This window comes from Bos javanicus, chromosome 5, assembly GCF_032452875.1.
Source record: "Bos javanicus breed banteng chromosome 5, ARS-OSU_banteng_1.0, whole genome shotgun sequence".
Classification (NCBI taxonomy): Eukaryota; Metazoa; Chordata; class Mammalia; order Artiodactyla; family Bovidae; genus Bos; species Bos javanicus.
Genome location: NC_083872.1, coordinates 58,334,324 through 58,355,612, shown reverse-complemented (window position 1 = coordinate 58,355,612; position 21,289 = coordinate 58,334,324). Strand labels below are relative to the sequence as shown.

The 21,289-nt window shown below is 40.4% G+C and overlaps 1 protein-coding gene across 1 annotated transcript; it reads left to right on the top strand.

Moving 5' to 3' along the window:
- The first annotated feature begins 16,192 nt into the window (after positions 1–16,192).
- LOC133248851 (olfactory receptor 6C2-like) lies at positions 16,193–17,128 on the top strand. Its single transcript, XM_061419141.1, has one exon. It carries the CDS (start codon positions 16,193–16,195, stop codon positions 17,126–17,128), a length of 936 nt encoding a protein of 311 aa, XP_061275125.1.
- Positions 17,129–21,289: the final 4,161 nt, after the last annotated feature.

Sequence of the window (21,289 nt, the reverse complement as noted above, 5' to 3'; positions counted from 1 at the left end):
TGGAAGAAGTTAACTGTGTACTACGCTGGTAACAACAGCGACATATAAAGCAAAGTATCTTCTTAGATTAGAGCACAGGGCCCAGCAATTGGCTACCAGGGAAAGCAGAGTCAGCAGTATTCTCACCAGAGAAATCAGAACTGAAACCCCTTTGGCCCCATCTCTACCCCTCACTCCCCTGACATCCGTCAGCCCATTGAGCAGAATGGAGCTCGTACATCTCTATTCAACAAAAACTGTTTTCCTTAGGTTTTTTATTTTTTCAAGTGTAGTTGATTTAAAATGTTGTTTCAGGAGTATAGCAAAGTTATTTGTATATATACGCATGCATGCACACTAAGCTGCTTCACTCATGTCTGACCCTGTGTGACCCTATGGACTGTAGCCCACTAGGCTTCTCTCCCCATTGATTCTCCAGGCAAGAATACTGTTGTGGGTTGCCATGCCCTCCTCCAGGGGATCTTCGAGATCCAGGTATCCAACCTGCATCTCCTGCAGCTCCTGAACTGCAGGTGGATTCCTTACCGATGAGCCACTGGGGAAGACCAATGGAATGTTACTCAGCCACAAAAAAAGAATGAAATACTGCCATTTATAGCAACATGGATGGACCTAGAGATTATCATACTAAGTGAAGTAAGCCAGACCGAGAAAGACAAATTTCATGTGATATCACTCATATATGAAATCTAAAAAAATAAATAAATAAATAAATAAAAATAAAGCCATACAATTGACCCTATATGCAAAACAGAAACAGAAGGTCCTTAGCTCTTCCTGAATCTTTGGCTCCATATTCTCTCACTGTCTCTTCAGTGCACAAAGGCCTCCCCTGGAAGTCCTAAAGAGAGCTCTAAAGAATCCTCCACTCCCCATTTCCCTGCCTGTTTTTTTGTTTGCTCTCCTGCCACACAACTCTCAGCCTGCTGCCATCTGGCAGCCCACACTGGGTCCCTGCTGGCCTCAGATTCCCACCAGCCCTCACCTGGTGAAGTTCCCTCACCTTCAGATCCTCCGTGCTTTCCTTACTTTCCCTCATCTGGCTGCCGCTCATCAACTGCCTTCCCCTCACCCTGCTCCCCGCCTTATGTATTGGTTTCCCTTCCTCGGCTGCCTCATCTGACTTTCCTTCATCTTCAGTCTTTCCCTGCTTTCAGCTCTCCTTCATTTTCATTGTAGAGTTTTTCCTTGTGGAGATTTTGCTCCTCCTCCTGTCCTGCAGGGATTCGCCTGCTCTAGCCTTGCGGGTAGGGGAAACACATAAGCTCCAGACAAGGACAGCTGTGCCTCCTGTGCCTCCTTGCCCTTCACCCACCTCTCCCAGGACCACAGGAGCTATAGAGGCCAAGACCAAACCACAGAGCAGGTGTGGGTGGATGAACGTCCTGGACTTCTCCATGGAAAAGTGCTCTGAAATGTTGTGACATTGTCATGATTTCTACTCTGTTTGTTGCGATTAGTGTAGCTTTCAATAGGTGAGCTCTTCACTGTATCATCTGCTGAAGGAAATGTGTTTCTCTGAGCTACCACCACATACTGTAATTAATACTGCTTTGGTGTTGCATAAAAGTGGAGTCCATCTGCAAATAGTGAGAGTTTTACTTCTTCTTTTCCAATTTGGATTCCTTTTATTTCTTTTTCTGCTCTGATTGCTGTGGCCAAAACTTCCAAAACTATGTTGAATAGTAATGGTGAAAGTGGGCACCCTTGTCTTGTTCCTGACTTTAGAGGAAATGCTTTCAATTTTTCACCATTGAGGATAATGTTTGCTGTGGGTTTGTCATATATAGCTTTTATTATGTTGAGGTATGTTCCTTCTATTCCTGCTTTCTGGAGAGTTTTTATCATAAATGGGTGTTGAATTTTGTCAAAGGCTTTCTCTGCATCCATTGAGATAATCATATGGTTTATGTTTTTCAATTTGTTAATGTGGTGTATTACATTGATTGATTTGCAGATATTGAAGAATCCTTGCATCCCTGGGATAAAGCCCACTTGGTCATGGTGTATGATCTTTTTACTGTGTTGTTGGATTCTGATTGCTAGAATTTTGTTTAGGATTTTTGCATGTATGTTCATCAGTGATATTGGCCTGTAGTTTTCTTTTTTTGTGGGATCTTTGTCAGGTTTTGGTATTAGGGTGATGGTGGCCTCATAGAATGAGTTTGGAAGTTTACCGTCCTCTGCAATTTTCTGGAAGAGTTTGAGCAGGATAGGTGTTAGCTCTTCTCTAAATTTTTGGTAGAATTCAGCTGTGAAGCCGTCTGGACCTGGGCTTTTGTTTGCTGGAAGACTTTTGATTACAGTTTCAATTTCCGTGCTTGTGATGGGTCTGTTAAGGTTTTCTATTTCTTCCTGGTCGAGTTTTGGAAAGTTGTACTTTTCTAAGAATTTGTCCATTTCTTCCTCGTTGTCCATTTTATTGGCATATAATTGTTGATAATAGTCTCTTATGATCCTTTGTATTTCTGTGTTGTCTGTTGTGATCTCTCCATTTTCGTTTCTAATTTTATTGATTTGATTTTTCTCCCTTTGTTTCTTGATGAGTCTGGCTAATGGTTTATCAATTTTATTTATCCTCTCAAAGAGCCAGCTTTTGGCTTTGTTGATTTTTGCTATGGTCTCTTTTGTTTCTTTTGCATTTATTTCTGCTCTAATTTTTAAGATTTCTTTCCTTCTACTAACCCTGGGGTTCTTCATTTCTTCCTTTTCTAGTTGCTTAGGTGTAGAGTTAGGTTATTTATTTGACTTTTTTCTTGTTTCTTGAGGTGTGCCTGTATTGCTATGAACTTTCCCCTTAGGACTGCTTTTACTGTGTCCCACAGGTTTTGGGAGGGAGGAGGGAGGAGGGTTCAGGATGGGGAACACATGTATAATTTTTTTTTAATTAAAATTGCTTCATTTGCTATGGACACCTTATCTTTGACAAAGGAGGCAAGAATATACAATGGATTAAAGACAATCTCTTTAACAAGTGGTGCTGGGAAAACTGGTCAACCACTTGTAAAAGAATGAAACTAGAACACTTTCTAACACCATACACAAAAATAAACTCAAAATGGATTAAAGATCTAAACATAAGACCAGAAACTATAAAACTCCTAGAGGAGAACATAGGCAAAACTCTCTCTGACATACATCACAGCAGGATCCTCTATGACCCACCTCCCAGAATATTGGAAATAAAAGCAAAAATAAACAAATGGGATCTAATTAAACTTAAAAGCTTCTGTACATCAAAGGAAACTATATTCAAGGTGAAAAGACAGCCTTCAGAATGGGAGAAAATAATAGCAAATGAAGCAACCGACAAACAACTAATCTCAAAAATATACAAGCAACTCCTACAGCTCAACTCTAGAAAAATAAATGACCCAATCAAAAAATGGGCCAAAGATCTAAATAGACGTTTCTCCAAAGAAGACATACAGATGGCTAACAAACACATGAAAAGATGCTCAACATCACTCATTATCAGAGAAATGCAAATCAAAACCACTATGAGATACCATTTCACACCAGTCAGAATGGCTGCGATCCAAAAGTCGACAAATAATAAATGCTGGAGAGGGTGTGGAGAAAAGGGAACCCTCTTACACTGTTGGTGGGAATGCAAACTAGTACAGCCACTATGGAGAACAGTGTGGAGATTCCTTAAAAAACTGGAAATAGAACTGCCTTATGATCCAGCAATCCCACTGCTGGGCATACACACTGAGGAAACCAGAAGGGAAAGAGACAAGTGTACCCCAATGTTCATCGCAGCACTGTTTATAATAGCCAGGACATGGAAACAACCTAGATGTCCATCAGCAGATGAATGGATAAGAAAGCTGTGGTACATATACACAATGGAGTATTACTCAGCCATTAAAAAGAATACTTTTGAATCAGTTCTAATGAGGTGGATGAAACTGGAGCCTATTATACAGAGTGAAGTAAGCCAGAAGGACAAACACCAATACAGTATACTAACGCATATATATGGAATTTAGAAAGATGGTAACGATAACCCTGTATACGAGACAGCAAAAGAGACACTGATGTATAGAACAGTCTTATGGACTCTGTGGGAGAGGGAGAGGGTGGGAAGATTTGGGAGAATGGCATTGAAACATGTGAAATGTCATGTATGAAACGAGATGCCAGTCCAGGTTCAATGCACGATGCTGGATGCTTGGGGCTGGTGCACTGGGACGACCCAGAGGGATGGTACGGGGAGGGAGGAGGGAGGAGGGTTCAGGATGGGGAACACATGTATAATTTTTTTTTAATTAAAATTGAATTAAAAAAAAAGAAGAGAAAAAAAAAAGAATATGAAAAGGACTATATATTATACATACGCATACAGCTGAATCACTTTGCTGTATGCCAGAAATTAACACGACATTGTAAACCAACTATATTTTAATAAAATAAAATTTTAAAAAAAATAAAAAATAAAATAAAAATAAAAAATAAAAGTGGAGTCCATCCATTGATCTGTCACTCATAAAACTTGTTAATTCCATGAGCCTCATTTTCTTTACACTTTAAATGGGATTTTAAAATTATCACATACAATGTAATTTTAAGGATTCATAATAATATACAAGATGGCAAACTCCTAATGGTCTGACTGAAACAAATAGCTTCAAAACCACTTTAGAATCTCACCATAATAGATATTCCCTATGGGCTCCAATCATTTTAACATGTTCTTTGAAAATGAAATATATTTTCAATGGGACTGGGTTCATTTTTCTCTCCAATATTTATATATCTAAATTTTGGTGTTTTTCAAGATTAAATATATGTTCTAAAAGGAGCAAAGTCGAGAGTATACAGCTTAAAGAATTTGCATGGGATTCAGGCTCCTCAGAGTCCAATAGGTTTCCTGAGCCCTGGAAACCACCAAAATTCTAATTTTTGGTGGTTCTTTCTCTGCACTCTCTAAATTCTAATTTTTGCACTCTCTAAATTCTAATTTTTGGTGGTTCTTTCTCTGCACTTTCTAAATTCTGATTCTTTCTCTGCACTCATTTCAGTCATCAATTGAAGTGAAGTGAAGTTGTTTAGTCGGGTCCAACTCTTTGCGACTGCATAGACTGTAGCCCACCAGGCTCCTCCATCCATGGAATTTTCTAGGCAAGAGTACTGGAGTGGGTTGCCATTTTCTTCTCCAGGGGTTCTTCCCAACCCAGGGATCAAACCCCGGTCTCCCACATTGCGGGCAGACGCTTTACCGTCTGAGCCACCAGGGAATCCCAACTCATCAATTGCTATGCAACAAATCAGCCCATATCTTAGTATCTTAGAACATCAGATTGTTACTATTTCTGGCTCTAGAGGTTGACTAGGATCAAGTAGGTGGTTCTGTTACCAAAACAAGACTGGGACCCCTGGCCTGTCACACAGCAAAGTCAGTTTACTGACACAAGCTTGTGGTGAAGGAGACTACAGTGTTAGTGCAAGGCCAAGCAACAAAAACAGGCAGCTCATGCTCTGAAGACTTGAACTTCTGGATGACAACAGTTCAGTTCAGTCACTCAATCGTGGCTGAATCTTTGTAACCCCATGAATTGCAGCACACCAGGCCTCCCTGTCCATCACCAACTCCCGCAGTTCACCCAAACCCATGTCCATCGAGTCGCTGATGCCATCCAGCCATCTCATCCTCTGTCGTCCCCTTCTCCTCCTGCCCCCAATCCCTCCCAGCATCAGGGGTCTTTTCCAGTGAGTCAACTCTTCGCATGAGGTAGCCAAAGTATTGGAGTTTCAGCTTTAGCCTCAGTCCTTCCAATGAACACCCAGGACTGATCTCCTTCAGAATGAACTGGATGGATTTCCTTGCAGTTCAAGGGACTCTCAAGAGTCTTCTTCAACACCACAGGTCAAAAGATTCAATTCTTCAGTGCTCAGCTTTCATCACAGTCCAACTCTCGCATCCATGACAACTGGAAAAACCATAGCCTTGACTAGACGGACCTTAGTAGGCAAAGTAATGTCTCTGCTTTTGAAATGCTATCTAGGTTGGTCATAACTTTCCTTCCAAGGAGTAAGTGTCTTTTATTTCATGGCTGTAATCACCATTTGAACTGGTTTTGGAGCACAAGAAAATGAAGTCTGACAGTTTCCAGTGTTTCCTTGTCTATTCCCCATGAAGTGATGGGACCAGATGCCATGATCTTCGTTTTCTGAAAGTTGAGCTCTAAGCCAACTTTTTCACTCTCCTCTTTCACTTTCATCAAGAGGCTTTTTTGTTGCTCTTCACTTTCTGCCATAAGGTGGCGTCATCTGCATATCTGAGGTTATTGACATTTCTCTCAGCAATCTTGATTCCAGCTTGTGCTTCTTCCAGCCCAGCATTTCTCATGATATACTCTGCATATAAGTTAAATAAGCAGGGTGACAATATACAGCCTTGACCTACTCCTTTTCCTATTTGGAACTAGTCTGTTGTCCCATGTCCAGTTCTAACTGTTGCTTCCTAACCTGAATACAAATTTCTCAAGAGGCAGTTCAGGGGGTCTGGTATTCCAGAAGAATTCTTGAAGAATTTTGGTATTCTTGAAGAATTTTCCACAGTTTATTGTGATCCACACAGTCAAAGGCTTTGGCATAGTCAATAAAGCAGAAATATATATTTTTCTGGAACTCTCTTGCTTTTTCCATGATCCAGAGGATGTGGGCAAATTGATCTCTGGTTCCTCTGCCTTTTCTCAAACCAGCTTGAACATCAGGAATTTCACGGTTCACATATTGCTGAAGTCTGGCTTGGAGAATTTTGAGCATTACTTTACTAGTGTGTGAGATGAGTGCAATTGTGCGGTAGTTTGAGCATTCTTTGGCATTTCCTTTCTTTGGGATTGGAATGAAAACTGACCTTTTCCAGTCCTGTGGTTACTGCTGAGTTTTCCAAATGTGCTGGCATATTGAGTGCAGCACTTTCACAGCATCATCTTTCAGGATTTGAAATGGCTCAACTGGAATTCCATCACCTCCACTAGCTTTGTTCCTAGTGATGCTTTCTAAGACCCACTTGACTTCACATTTCAGGATGTCTGGCTCTAGGTGAGTGATCACACCATCGTGATTATCTGGGTCGTGAAGTTTTTTTGTACAGTTCTTCTGGGTATTCTTGCCACCTCTTCTTAATATCTTCTGTTTCTGTTAGGTCCATACCATTTTTGTCCTTTATCGAGCCCATCTTTGCATGAAATGTTCCCTTGGTATCTCCAATTTTCTTGAAGAGATCTCTAGTCTTTCCCATTCTGTTGTTTTCCTCTATTTCTTTGCACTGATCGCTGAAGAAGTCTTTCTTATCTCTTCTTGCTATTCTTTGGAACTCTGCATTCAGATGCTTATATCTTTCTTTTTCTCCTTTGCTTTTTGCTTCTCTTCTTTTCACAGCTATTAGTAAGGCCTCCCCAGACAGCCTTTTTGCTTTTCTCCATTTCTTTTCCATGGGGATGGTCTTGATCCCCGTCTCCTGTACAATGTCATGAACCTCATTCCATAGTTCATCAGGCACTCTATCTATCAGATCTAGTCCCTTAAATCTATTTCTCACTTCCACTGCATAATCATAAGGGATTTGATTTAGATCATAGCTGAATGGTCTAGTGGTTTTCCCTACTTTCTTCAATTTAAGTCTGAATTTGACTGTGAATTCTTTTTCAGATAGATTGCTTATCTCCTCTTCATTTAGTTGTTCTTATAGGTTTTTACCTTTCTCCTTTATCTGCAACATATATCTTTGTCATCTCATTTTGTCAAACTTACTGTCTATGAGGTCTCCTTTCTGTAGGCTGTAGGATCTTCCGTTCTCTTGCTTCTGGAGTCTGCCATCTGGTGGGTAAGGTTGGTCTAGAGGTTTGTGCCAGTATCCCCTTGAGAGAGAGTTGGATTGGTGATCAGGGCCTGCCCTGCATATTTAATAGGACCTCCCCTTTGCTCTGCGGATTTCGTTGCCCTGTCAGAAGCAGGTCTGCTTCCTAGTTTTTGGAGTAGAAATTCTCAGATCTATTTCTCAGCTGTGATTCTGATCTGTGCTGTGAGGTAGGTGGAATTAGAGCACTCATACTGGGAGTATAAACACTGAGTTTTCTCATTCAGAGCTATTTTCATGTGAATGTGTTCTGTTGTAGTCCCTTTTACCAATTGTATGGGCTCACAAAGTATACAGCTGTTGGCACTGCTCTTGGTCCTGCCTTTACTGTGGATGTGCCAGGAACTGGCCTCATAATTCTCAGGCATTGTTTTCACCGGGCCACCAGTACAGGTCCACTGATGTCAGATCCCAGCACTGCAGTAGTCATGTGCCTAGACCTACTGTGGGAGATATGGAGTCAGCTCGAACTCTATCTGCTGCTGCTGCTGCTGCTGCTGCTAAGTCGCTTCAGTTGTGTCCGACTGTGCAACCCCATAGACAGCAGCCCACCAGACTACCCTGTCCCTGGGATTCTCCAGGCAAGAACACTGGATCGGGTTGCCATTTCCTTCTCCAATGCATGAAAGTGAAAAGGGAAAATGAAGTTGCTCAGTCATGTCCAACTCTTAGAAACCCCATGGACTGCAGCCCACCAGGCTCCTCCGCCCATGAGACTCTCCAGCCAAGAGTACTGGAGTGGGTTGCCATTGCCTTCTCTATGAAATCTATCGAGTCCATCCCTAATCTTATGTGTACGTACCCACAGACCAAACAGCTACTAAAGCCAGACCCATTTCTGCTACAAGAGCACTTGCTGTCTTTTTTAATGTTCCACAGGTGCTGAATTTAGAAAGCTATCTGTAGAGGTGTAAGTTGGCAGTTCATGCAGCCACAAGGAGAGATTTTGGCTCTTCTTCATCAGTCACAGAGCCCCTGGGGCTCAGCTCTGGTTTCAGCCGCTGCTTTAGGCAAATTTCCTACTTGGGGGGTTTATCTGTGCCCTCTCAGAACATGTGGTGGGTCCTGGTACCCACTCACAAATATCCTGGTAATGAGAGGTTTCTGCCCACTCTCTGGATAGTTGGGCAACTCCTGGCTCCTGCTGACAGATTTATTAGTGGGGGCAGAAGGAGATATCCACACCCTCTCAGGACAATGGGACAAGTCCCAGCACCCCCCTAGTGAATTTCCTAGTAGGGAGAGCCATCCACACTGTTCTGGGACAGTCCAGTGGGTTCCAACACCCACTGATGGATTTCCCAGTTGTGGAAGCTATCTGAACCATCCCAGAACAGCAAGAATCAGCTCTGGGTCCCACTGGCAGAATTCTCAGTAGCTGAATCTGTCCACACCCTTCCAGGTCAGCAGGGGGGTTCTGGGACCCCCTTGCAGAATTGCTAGTGACCAGATCTGTCTGCACCTTTCCAGGTCAGAGGGGGAAAGTCCTCTAACCCACCAGCCCTTCCAGGTCAGCAGAGGCAAGTCCTGAAGCCCAGTAATGGAATTGTAATTATCAGGAACTGTCCAGCCCTCCCTGGACAGTATGGGTGGGTCCTGGGCCATGCTGTGGAATTCCCATTGGCTGGATTCATCCTTGCCTCTCCAAGTCAGTGAGGGGTGACTCATGTGGCACACCAGAGGAATTTCCAGTGAAGGAAACTGTCCATATTTCCTTTTTTTTCCAATCTTGATTTTCACTTGGTGATTAAAAGCTTATTGACCACAAGGAAAATTTTTTCTCTATAATTTCATCAAGTTTTTCTTTCCACCTCTTCTCGTTTCTCTGTATAACACACTGTATGGATATTAAAATTTATGGATCCATCTTTAATGGATCAACTCTTATTATTTCTTAACTATTCCTTATTTCTCTACTCTCTCTCCTTGCACTCAGAAAATTTACTTGCTGCAGGGGATTGGATCCAGTGGCAGAATAAGAGGATGCAGCAATCATCTTCTCTCATGAATACATCACACATACATGTGGAGAAATCCTCACTGAAAACTAGAGACAGGAGGAAAGATTCCTGGACAACCAAGGCTGTAAGAAAGAGCCACAAGGAATCCAGTAGGAAGGGAAGATAAATGACCATCAGGTTGGGATCTGGGCCCCTGGGATGGAACTGAGGGGAGATTACATGGGCGGCTTCCTCCTTGGCAAGTGAGTAGTTTGAGCCACACATTGTGCTCCCTATCCCTGGGGTCTGACAAGGGAAGACAAGCCCCTTGCCTAGTGGGAGGGCCCGTGAGACAAATAGGAAGGCTGTGGGAAGCCTGGACTCAGCTTGGGAGAAGTGCACAGTGCTTGCTTGCTACCAAGGCAGAGCAGAGAGAACCCACCAGAGGCGGGCAGGTTTCTCACATCCACCCTTCACCCACCCTAGCCTGAGCCAAGAGAGCTCTCCACACCCGCCCTTACATCACAGTGCAGCTCCACAGGAGAGTGTAGGCTGCCACTACCAACGGACCAGCTCCCTTGAGACTAGAGGTGGCCCAGACATGAAGTGGCATCTGAGCAGAGAAGGAGCAGTCATGACTAGCACTTAAATAGGCCTTCCTGATCTCTCATGGTGACCAGTCCATCACAACCCACAGCCCAACACTCAGACACATAGGTACCTGAAAGAAAAACCTGCAAAATATTAAGAGAAATTAAATGAACAGGTATATTGTTGAAAGACAATACTCTAAAATGTAAATTGTTTTCAAGTTGATCCATTGATTTAAAACAAGCTCCATCAAAATCCTAGCAAATCATTTTTCTACAAACTGACTTCTTGTTTTAAAATTTAAATGGAAATACAGAGGACCCAGACTAAAAATAAATAAATAAAAACACTCCTGATAAAAATAACAAAATTATACTGGCAATAGTAGAGAAAAATAGATCAATTTAAAAAAACAGGAAGTGCAGACAGAGACTCATGTCAATGTGCCCCTGATCCCATTTCTCCAAGCCTGTCTGTCTATAAATCCCTGCTTCCCTAGGTCTCTCCTTTCCTACCTCAGTCCCCATTTCCCTCTGCTCAGTAAAATCTCCAATATTGCTACTTTTGAGGGCCTGCCCTCCTCTCTCAATAACTGATTCACATTCATAAAAGATCTGAAGATATTTCCACATTGGAAGTGTTGGCTATGATTCTATGAGGGTGGATGGGATTTTTACTGTTTATCTTGAATGAGGAGAAGCCTCTAAGCCAGCACAGGCTGTGACATGTGACTCCAGCTCAGACATTTCAGTTCTCAACTCCTGAACTTTGTGAAAAGCTGGCACTGCTGAGCACTGTGGAAGAGTGTGAGCAATCTCTGGACTTTGGTCAGTGGTGTACACTGAGCATCATACACCCAAACCCTGCATTCTTGATAAGAAGAATGACACCTTTGGGTTTAGCAAGGTACCAGCATGTTTAGAGTGTGATTATTCAGTATATGACTACTAATTTAACTGGCTTCCCAAGTGGCACTAGTGGTAAAGAGCCCGCCTACCAATGCAGGATACGCAAGAGACATGGGTTCAATCCTTGGATGTGGAAGATCCCCTAGAGAATGCTATGGCAACCCACTCCAGTATTCTTGCATGGAGAAACCCATGGACTGAGGAGCCTGGTGGGCTACAGTCCATAGGGAGGTGATAGTACTATCAATTTTAAATGTTTATTCTGGACTTCCCCAGTAGCTCAGTTGGTAAAGAAGCTGCCTGCAATGCAGGAGACCCCAGTTTGATTCCTGGGTTGGGAAGTCTGCTGGACAAGGGATAGGCTACCCGCTCCAGTATTCTTAGGCTTCCCTGTGGCTCAGCTGGTAAAGAATCCACCTGCAAGGTGGAAGACCTGGGTTTGATCCCTGAGTTTGGAAGATCCCCTAGAGAATGGAAAGGCAACCCACTCCAGTATTCTAGCCTAGAGAATTCCATGGCCTATATATATATAGTCCATGGGGTCACAAAGAGTCAGACATAACTGCGTGACTTTCACTTCATTTCACTTCACCCTTAAATAGGACCAGTGGATGAACTATATGATCAGTAGAATGAAATAAGCAAATATTAATTCTCCTAACTGCTGAAATAAGACATCTTAAAAACTAATAATCTAGGGAGGACTTCCTTGAGTAGATTATATATATATTATATATATATATATAATATATATTACACACATCCAGTAACAAAAAGCATCATGGATCCCCAGCATTTAGACCATGTAAAACAAACATGATGAGAATCAGATTGTCAAATTACCATCTGACTTTTTTCCAGCAACTGATGACTGTTATGGTTGCATTTCTTATCTCTGTGGACACTGCCCCACAAGATCTGGGTAATTTTTTTTCTTTTTGCTAAAGTTAATTTCACTGTAGATTAATTAGTAGTTTAGGTAAGGTCACCAAGGACATTTCTGCTTGTTCCCTTAATGGCTCCCTGTGCACTTACACAAATAAAACCAGTAAAGCACATGCTATTTCTATTCATGAATACTTATACAGTAATTCATTTCTTTGCACAGAGACCTCAGACTATCTTCACTTCTACAGCCAGGGAGAGTTGCTAGCAATTGTTTGCCATTGTTTGTCCATTCTTTCAGTCACAGACTTCAGAGAAGTTTTAATAGCATTTTAATGAGAGATAAGAACTCTCATCAGATTCCATTTTCCACATGGTGATGGTAAAAGCAGAGGTCCTGGTCTCTAGGTCACTGCATATTGCCTTGCATTTGCAGACACTCTTACCTGGAATAAAATGTTGGGCTCAAGGGGAAGTCAAAGTTAACTCAAAATTATAGCCACTAGCATCTAGTGTTTCTCAGACTCAAAAAGAAGTTTTGCATTAAATTTTCTGAAAAGTTATGGGGAACTACCAGAAAGTAAGTATGAAATGTTTGTTGTTTATGTACCTAAAAGTTTGAAAAATGGGACCATGGAAGTTTTTCTAAAAGAAGTCCCTGGGTAAGGCAGTGAGATCTTTCTGATGGAATAACCTGAGTCCAGGAAGTATCTTCACGTTCAGAGAGGATTTGAAAAGCAGTCTGAGCTGCCACTTTCTTCTGTATAACATGGTAATAAACCTGAACACAATTCTTGAGCATTTTTCTGGGAAGTGATTAGAATTAAGGTAAGAAGGGTAAGACCAAATGGAGACACATTAATAATGCTGGACTCTGATGTGTTTCTAGGGAATCTTCCTTTCTTTCATATACTATTCTATGAGTTCTAGAGGAATGCTGCTGTTGCTGCTAAGTTGCTTCAATCATATACAACTTTTTGCAATACCATGGACTGTTGCTCACCAGACTCCTCTGTCCATGGGATTCTCCAGGCAAGAATACTGGAGTGGGTTGCCATGCCCTTCTCTAGGGGATCTTCCCCATCCAAGGATCGAACCCATATCTCTCTCATATCCTGCATTGGTAGGCAGGCTCTTTACCACTAGTGCCACCTGGGAAGCCCTCTAGAGGAATGTAGAAGATAAATATGTGTGTATCTTATTGTGAAGGACAAAAGCAATGTTATCTTTAAAGAGAAAAATGAAAAATATCAATTTTCTATAATTCTTCATAGCAAGATGTGAAACAGTCATAGCCTAAAAGTCCAGTATTAAATGTAATTTCTTTATGTTAATGATTTTCCTCTTCAAGCAATGATTCAAACAATGATGTGAAGTTATCTAAAAATCTCACTCCGCCATTTCCTCTGAACTGTGAACACTAAATTATACATTTTCACAATACGTAATATGGTATTAACTGGGAGTCAGTGTGTTGACAAGGATGTAGGCCCTGGGTTGTGCAGGCAGAAGGAGCTGAGGAGATGAACATTAGCAGTATGAGTGGGAAGATATGTGACTCGGTAAAGCATCATGTCTTAGCCTTAGAGAGCCATCTGATGGGCTCACATTATTCAAAGGTTTCCAACACTCTGGCAAACCCTTTATCCCATGACAGTAGGTGAGCTGACTTTTCCTGTGAAGGTGTCTAAAAATCCTATCATGCTGTAGCAATCCTCCTCAATAGAAAAGACATAATGCCTTCTCTAAACTTAGAGGGAAACAACACTTAAGGTATTTTCTGAGTAATATCTTAAAACATCACATGAAAAAAACATTCATGTTACCAAAAAAAAAAAAAAATGGTGTCTTATGGGGAGATTTCTTCTATTCACTTACTAAAGTAAACCAGATGCCCTGGAAATACTGTTTGCAACCAAGACATTTGAAAAGCTGATATTTTAATTAATGTGTTATTATTAGAATTGACACTAAAAATCCTAAAATTACAATTTCCTAGAAACAATTAAGCTTTGGATCTGATGTGAACTGGCCCAAATTCTAGCTCTGACACTTCTTAAAAGTCCATTATCACTCTCCTCACTGGGCACGGTGGGTGAACAGATAGGAAATGTGAGAAATGAAAAGTGCACAAGGGCTTCCTGGTAGGCAGTGAAACGATGGCTTCTCTAACATGAAACAACACAGGAGGCCATCACGTAGGGAAACACAAAAGGATGGATTGTGATTCTTTATCCGCTTTTAAGAACATGCACGCTTAATAGCCAGGTTTTGTTTATTCTCTGTGTCATGTTTAGTCTTTGTTAATATTAATGCCTGATGATACCTGTTCTTTGTGGGAATAGCTGCAGAGCCTGAGTCTATCCTTGGGCCAGACTACTAAGAACAAAGAGGTTTCCTGAAGCCATGAGAGTAGTAGCAATGATAAGTAACATTTCAAGGATGAGATGTGTCCTCAGAGAAAGAAATCATGGCAAAGAAGGCAGTTATTTCCCTAAGATATATTCTCACTCCTCTGCATCTTGGAGGATATAGCCTCAGAAGGATTTGGGGAGCTTAAATATCTGTGCATAAACTATAGAACCCCAATAAGGATCATGGAAGCCTAAGGTCAGGATTCCGTTTCTCTGGAAAATCATCAGAACATCCCATTGGTCAGTGATCTGTGAAGGCTTAGGATGGGTGGAATGTTAGACAACAGATGGAATTCCTGTTGAAACAGGAATTCAGGGGGGAAAAGGCATGCTGTTAAAACTGGTACACAAGAGAGACACAAACTAATCTTTCAGCACATTATCTATTATGAAAGGGGCTCAAAGAAGAAATTCTAGAGGGGGATGGGACTTAGGAAATTTAATGATAACTCTCATACTGTTCCTCAGTTCAGTCAGTTCAGTAGCTCAGTCATGTCCGACTCCACGATCCCATGGACTGCAGCGCGCCAGGCTTCCCTATCCATCACCAACTCCTGGAGATTGCTCAAACACATGTCCATCAAGTCAGTGATGCCATCCAATCATCTCATCCTCTGTCATCCCCTTTTCCTCCTGCCTCAATCGTTCCCAGCATCAGGGTCTTTTCCAATGAGTCAGTTCTTCACATCAAGTGGCCAAAGTATTGGAGCTTCAGATTCAGCATCAAGACTGTTCCTAGGTCACTCAAATAGTAAAAACAAGATTAAGAAATTATTTGAAAAGGATAATTTTTGCAAAGCATGAACAATAGTACAACTAAGGCACTGGTGGCTTTTTTATTACCATAAGGTAAAATAATGACTTATTGACATGTTGTGCTAACAATTAGGATGATAAAATTTGTATGCATCTGTTTCTATTACTCAACATTTGTGAGTATCCTATTCTACACTGAGGATTAGGGATACCACAGTGGCTGCCAAAATTTCAGAGGACTGTGACATAGATGTTAAAATTGATCCTGTAACTAGAGTGGAAATAAAATTTCAGATGAATGCTTTTCATGAACATTCTGAAGATGAATTTAATGTAGAGTCCAGGGAAATGAAGTATGATTCAATCACTTTTCTACATCATGATTATTGATGATCAAGTAAAAGCTTTAAAATGTGCATCTGCTGCCTAATTCAGAGAAGGCAATGGCACCCCACTCCAGTACTCTTGCCTGGAAAATCCCATGGACGGAGGAGCCTGGTGGGCTGCAGTCTATGGGATCGCTAAGAGTCAGACACAACTGAGCGACTTCACTTTCACTTTTCACTTTCATGCATTGGAGAAGGAAATGGCAACCCACTCCAGTGTTCTTGCCTAGAGAATCCCAGGGACCCGGGAGCCTGGAGGGCTGCCGTCTATGGGGTCGCACAGAGTCAGACACGACTGAAGCAACTTAGCAGCAGCAGCAGCTGCTTCCTGATTCACTACTTTATTCTACATAGCTTGTTGAAATTTATTTTTATATTCTATTCCTCAGATTAAACACTTATAATCTATTAATACAGACTTCTTATGTATCTGAAGATAGTGATGAAAAATCACTCTGCAATAACAACATTCATCCTACTAGGATTAACAGACGACCCAAGACTACAGGTTTTTCTTTCAGTGTTTCTGTTTCTCACCTACACTTCCACTGTTGCTGGAAATCTAGTCATTATCCTCGTCACTCTGGTGAGCTCTCACCTTAAAACACCCATGTACTTTTTCCTTCGTAATTTCTCCATCTTAGAAATAATCTTTACAACTGTCTGTGTTCCTCGATTCCTGTACAGCATGACCACTGGAGACAAACGAGTGACCTATAATGCTTGTGCCATCCAGTTATTTTTTGTCATCCTCATTGGGGCAACAGAATTTTTTCTTCTAACTGCCATGTCCTATGACCGCTACGTGGCCATCTGCAAGCCCCTGCACTACAGCACCATCATGAGTGAAAAGGTCTGCACCATTCTGGTCCTTTGCTCTTGGCTGATTGGGTTAATTGTCATACTCCCACCACTTAGCCTGGGAGTTCAGCTAGATTTCTGTAACTCCAATCTCATTGACCATTTTGGCTGTGATGCATCTCCTCTTCTAAAGATTGTGTGCTCAGACACTCAATTTATAGAGCAACTTGTTTTAATCATGGCGGTGCTGACCCTCATACTCACACTAGTCTGTGTAATTGTGTCTTACACATACATCATCAAGACTATTTTAAGACTCCCTTTGGCTCAGCAAAGAAAAAAGGCTTTCTCTACCTGTTCTTCCCATATGATTGTAGTTTCCATCACTTATGGGAGTTGCATCTTTATCTATATCAAACCAGCAAAGGAAGGTGTGGCCATTAATAAGGTGGTGTCCCTTCTCAACACTTCCATTATTCCTTTGATGAACCCTTTCATTTATACTCTACGGAATAAGCAAGTCAAACAAGCCTTCAGGGACTCTATTAAAAAAATGGCATTTCTTTCCAAAAATTAGGTGACTAAAAATATTTTATAAAGTAAATATATATATACATAAGTATTTCATCTTTTACTATGTGTTCTAATTCAGATCTACAGAGCAGAACTAAAGGTACAGTCTGATTAATCACTGAAATGTCTTTTCTATTTCTCTGAGAACCATGGCCTGAAAGAAGTGTTATGGCCTTAATTCTAATAGGCCTTCATTCCTTATGGCTTACTTTCATAAGTAGGAATGAATATAGATTTCCAGAATCTATACAACCCCTCACCATCCTGATAGCTGAACCATAAAAAGACAGTAACAAAAATATGAGACGGATTTTTTTCTATTCATTCCTCTAGTTTTACAGCTCTTTGGGAGCAAAATTATTTATCTTAGGATTCCTTCCTGATCTAGCATGCACTATCAAGAAGAATAAGTTGGCCTTCCCTGGTGGCTCAAGTGGTAAAGAATCTGCCTGCCAATGCAGGAGAGACAGGTTAGATCCCTGGTCTGGGAAGAACCCACATGTCGTGGAGCAACTAAGCCTGTGTGCCACAACTATTGAGCCTGTGCACTAGAGCCTGGGAGCTACAACTACTGAGCCTACAAATTGCAACTACTGAAGCCTGTGCCCTAGAGCCTGTGCTCTGCAACAAAGGAAGTCAAGGCAATGAGAAGCCTGTGCACCACAACGAAGAATAGCCCCCACTTGTTAGTGAAAAGCCTGCACAGCAGCAAAGACCCAGCACAGCAAAAAATAAATAAATAAAAGAATAGGTAGATGTAATTTTTCTAATCTTGTTTTTTATAATGCACCCCACCTTGCTACAAACTAAAATGGAACTATTTCATTATACTTGCTGTTAAACTTTTTTGATGTTTTTATTTTTTTTATTTTGGGCATTACTGCCCTTCGTTTTGTTTTTTCCAGTTTCATTTGTATATAATTAGCAAATAGCATTGTATTAGCTTAAGTTATACAACATTATGATTTGATATACGTATATTGAGAAATGGTTACCACAATAAGTTTTGATAACATCTATTATCTCACATAATTACAGTTTCTATGTGATGAGACCACTTTAAGATGTTGTTTCTTGGCAACTTTTACATAAACTACAGAGTATTTTTAACTCAAGTCACCATAGTGTACATTACATCCTCAGGACATATTTATCTTATGACCAGAATTTTGTACCCTTGACACCCTTTACGCATTTCCCTCAGCCTTGGCCAACCACCAATCTGTTCTCTGTTCCTATGCATTTGATCTTTTTAGATTCCACACACAGGTGATATCATACAGTATTTGTCTTCCTTCCTCTGTTTTACTTATTTTCCTTAGCATAACGCCCTCAAGGTCCATCCATGTTGTCACAATGGCAGAATTTCCTTCTTTTTATGACTGAATGATATTCTTTTCTATATATACCACCTCTTCTTTATCCATTCATAGACCATCTATGGATACTTAGGTTGTTTACATGTTTGGGGCTATTTTAAATAATGTCACAATAAACTTGGGAGTGCAAATATCTCAATGAAATATGTAATGCCATTTCCTTGAATTACCAGAAGAGGGACTACTGGATCATAATATACTTCTATTCTATATTATAAAGCCATTTTTATATTTAATATATATATTATAGTACTAAACAGAATGCCAAGGTTCCCTTTTCCATATACTTACCAATACTTATCTTTTTATTATTATTTTATTGTTATTATAGCCAAACAGGTGTAAGGTGAAATTTCATTGAAGTTTTGATTTGCTTTTCCCTGATGATTAGTGATATTAAGCACCTTTTCATGTACCTGCTGGCTACTTTATATCTTCTTAGGAAAAATGTATATTCAAGTTCTCTGCCCATTTTTTGCTTAAGTTGTTGAGATACCTTTACTATTAAGTTGTACAAGTTCCTTGTATATATAGGATAAGAACTGCTTTTCAGATATATAACTTGCAAACATTTTCTCCCATTCCACAGGTTGTGTTTTCACTTTGTTTATTCTTTCCTTTTCAGTACAGAAGCTTTTTAGTTTGATTTCACTTCTCATTTAATTTTGCTTTTGTTGCTTGAGCTTTTGGTGTCATATTCAAAAAAATCATTGCCAATATCAAGGAGCTTTCCCCCTATACATTATTCTAAGAGTTTTACACATTCAGGTCTTAATATATAAGTCTTAAGTTAATTTTGTTTTGATTTTTGTTTATGGTGTAAGATAAGGGTCTAGTTTCACTCTTTGCATGCGGATATACAGCTTATCCCATCATTTATTGAAGAGTCTGTTCTTTCCCCATTGTGGGTGACCACCTATTTTAGTCCTACAGACAGTATGGTCACCTAAACAACACCAAAAATCTCTTCAGATCACACACACACTTTTCTGGCCACTATGATAATGACACTTATTTTATCTGTTAGGTTTAAGTGATGCCACCTGATGCCTACACTACAGGTTTCCATCATTCCATCGAATTCAGGAAGCTCTTTTTGATAGCAATATTTTCTGTTGTCACCCCTTGCCTTCAAAGAATATTCACTATGAAGTACTTCAGGAAGGCAAGGCTCCTCATCAACAATGTATTTCGCAGAGGCTGATGAATGGAATGTACCCTAGAACTTCCAGGGCCATTCTTATACAGTAGGCAAGGAAGTCTTACATAATAAATCTACTTCAGTTTTCCAGTCTCCCTAAGTCTTTGGCTGCATCCTCGACAACATAAAGAAGTTCTGGAATTTCAACTTCATCCAGTGTAGGGAGTCGAGGGGTACGGGGGAAATGAACACATTTTCAATAGGTTTCCCATATTTTTCTATATTTGCTTCTTTTTGTCCCCCTTCTCTACAAGGATGATGTTTAAAAACATTAATGCACATTTAATTTGTACATTTGGGCCAAATTGAGTCCTGTCCAAACATTTGAGAGGCCAGAACTTGAAAGGATAAAACTGTTTCTAAATGATTCAAATATTACCAGAATAAACTGAAAGAATCTTCATAAATATACAGATGCATCGAGGCTTCCAGAAGGTAAAATCCATCATGTCTGATATAATCAAAATACCCAGACATTCAAAGAAGCAGGAAATCCAGCATATAATGAGAACAATGAATAAAAATAGACCCCAAAATGGCACAGATAATATAATCAAAATAGAATATAGCTTAAATAGCACTATAACTATATCCAGTAGGTTGAAGACTATAGAAAAAGAATATTTTAAGTAAAAATATTAAAATTATTTAAAATATTAAAATCAAACTTACAGAGATTAAAACTGCACCATTGAGAAAAATAAGCATTGAGTGGTTTTAATATCAATTAAATATTACAGAAGAAAAATTCTGCTAACTGGAAGAAGCAGCAATAAAAGTTCTCTACATAAAACATGCAAAGAAATAGATCCTTAAACAAAATTAACAGAGCATCAGGAAACTGTGAGATAAATTCAAGAGGCCTTATACGTTGTATAGTTAGAGTCTCCTTTTAAAAATAGCAAGGACTGAAAAAGTTTTTGAAGAAATGAGCAGGTGATGTCAGCAACATAGTGGAGTGAAAAATAACTTTGTCTCTCCCCTTCGATCTACAACCAGTAAAACATCCACAATGCAACCCAAGAATATTCTATCCAGCAAAGTTATCATTCAGATATGAAGGAAAAATAAAGACTTTCCTAGACAAATAAAAGTTTAGGAGGTTCATCAACACTAGACCTACGTTATGCATGCCTGCTAAGTCACTTCAGTCGTGTCTTACTCTGTGCAACACTCTGGACTGTGTAGCTCATCAGGCTCCCCTGTCCATGGGATTCTCCAGGAAAGAATCCTGGAGTGGTTTACCGTGCTCTTCTCCAGCGGGCCTTTCACACTCAGGGATGGAACCCATGACTCTTACATCTCCTGCATTGGCAGATGGGTTCTTTTCCACTAGCACCACCTGGGAAGCCCAGACCTGCCTTATAAGAAATGATAAAGGGGGAAGGCTCATAGCAATGCAGGCACACCTCAAGAAACAAGAAAAAAGTCAAATAAATAACCTAACTCTACACCTAAAGCAACTAGAAAATGAATAAATGAAGAACCCCAGGGGTAATAGAAGGAAAGAAATCTTAAAAGTTAGGGCAGAAATAAATGCAAAAGAAACAAAAGAGACCATAGCAAAAAATCAATTAAGACAAAA

What these genes read in the sequence shown, in the direction of transcription:
- LOC133248851 (XM_061419141.1), top strand. Translation starts at nt 16,193, where the DNA reads ATGAAAAATCACTCTGCAATAACAACATTCATCCTACTAGGATTAACA.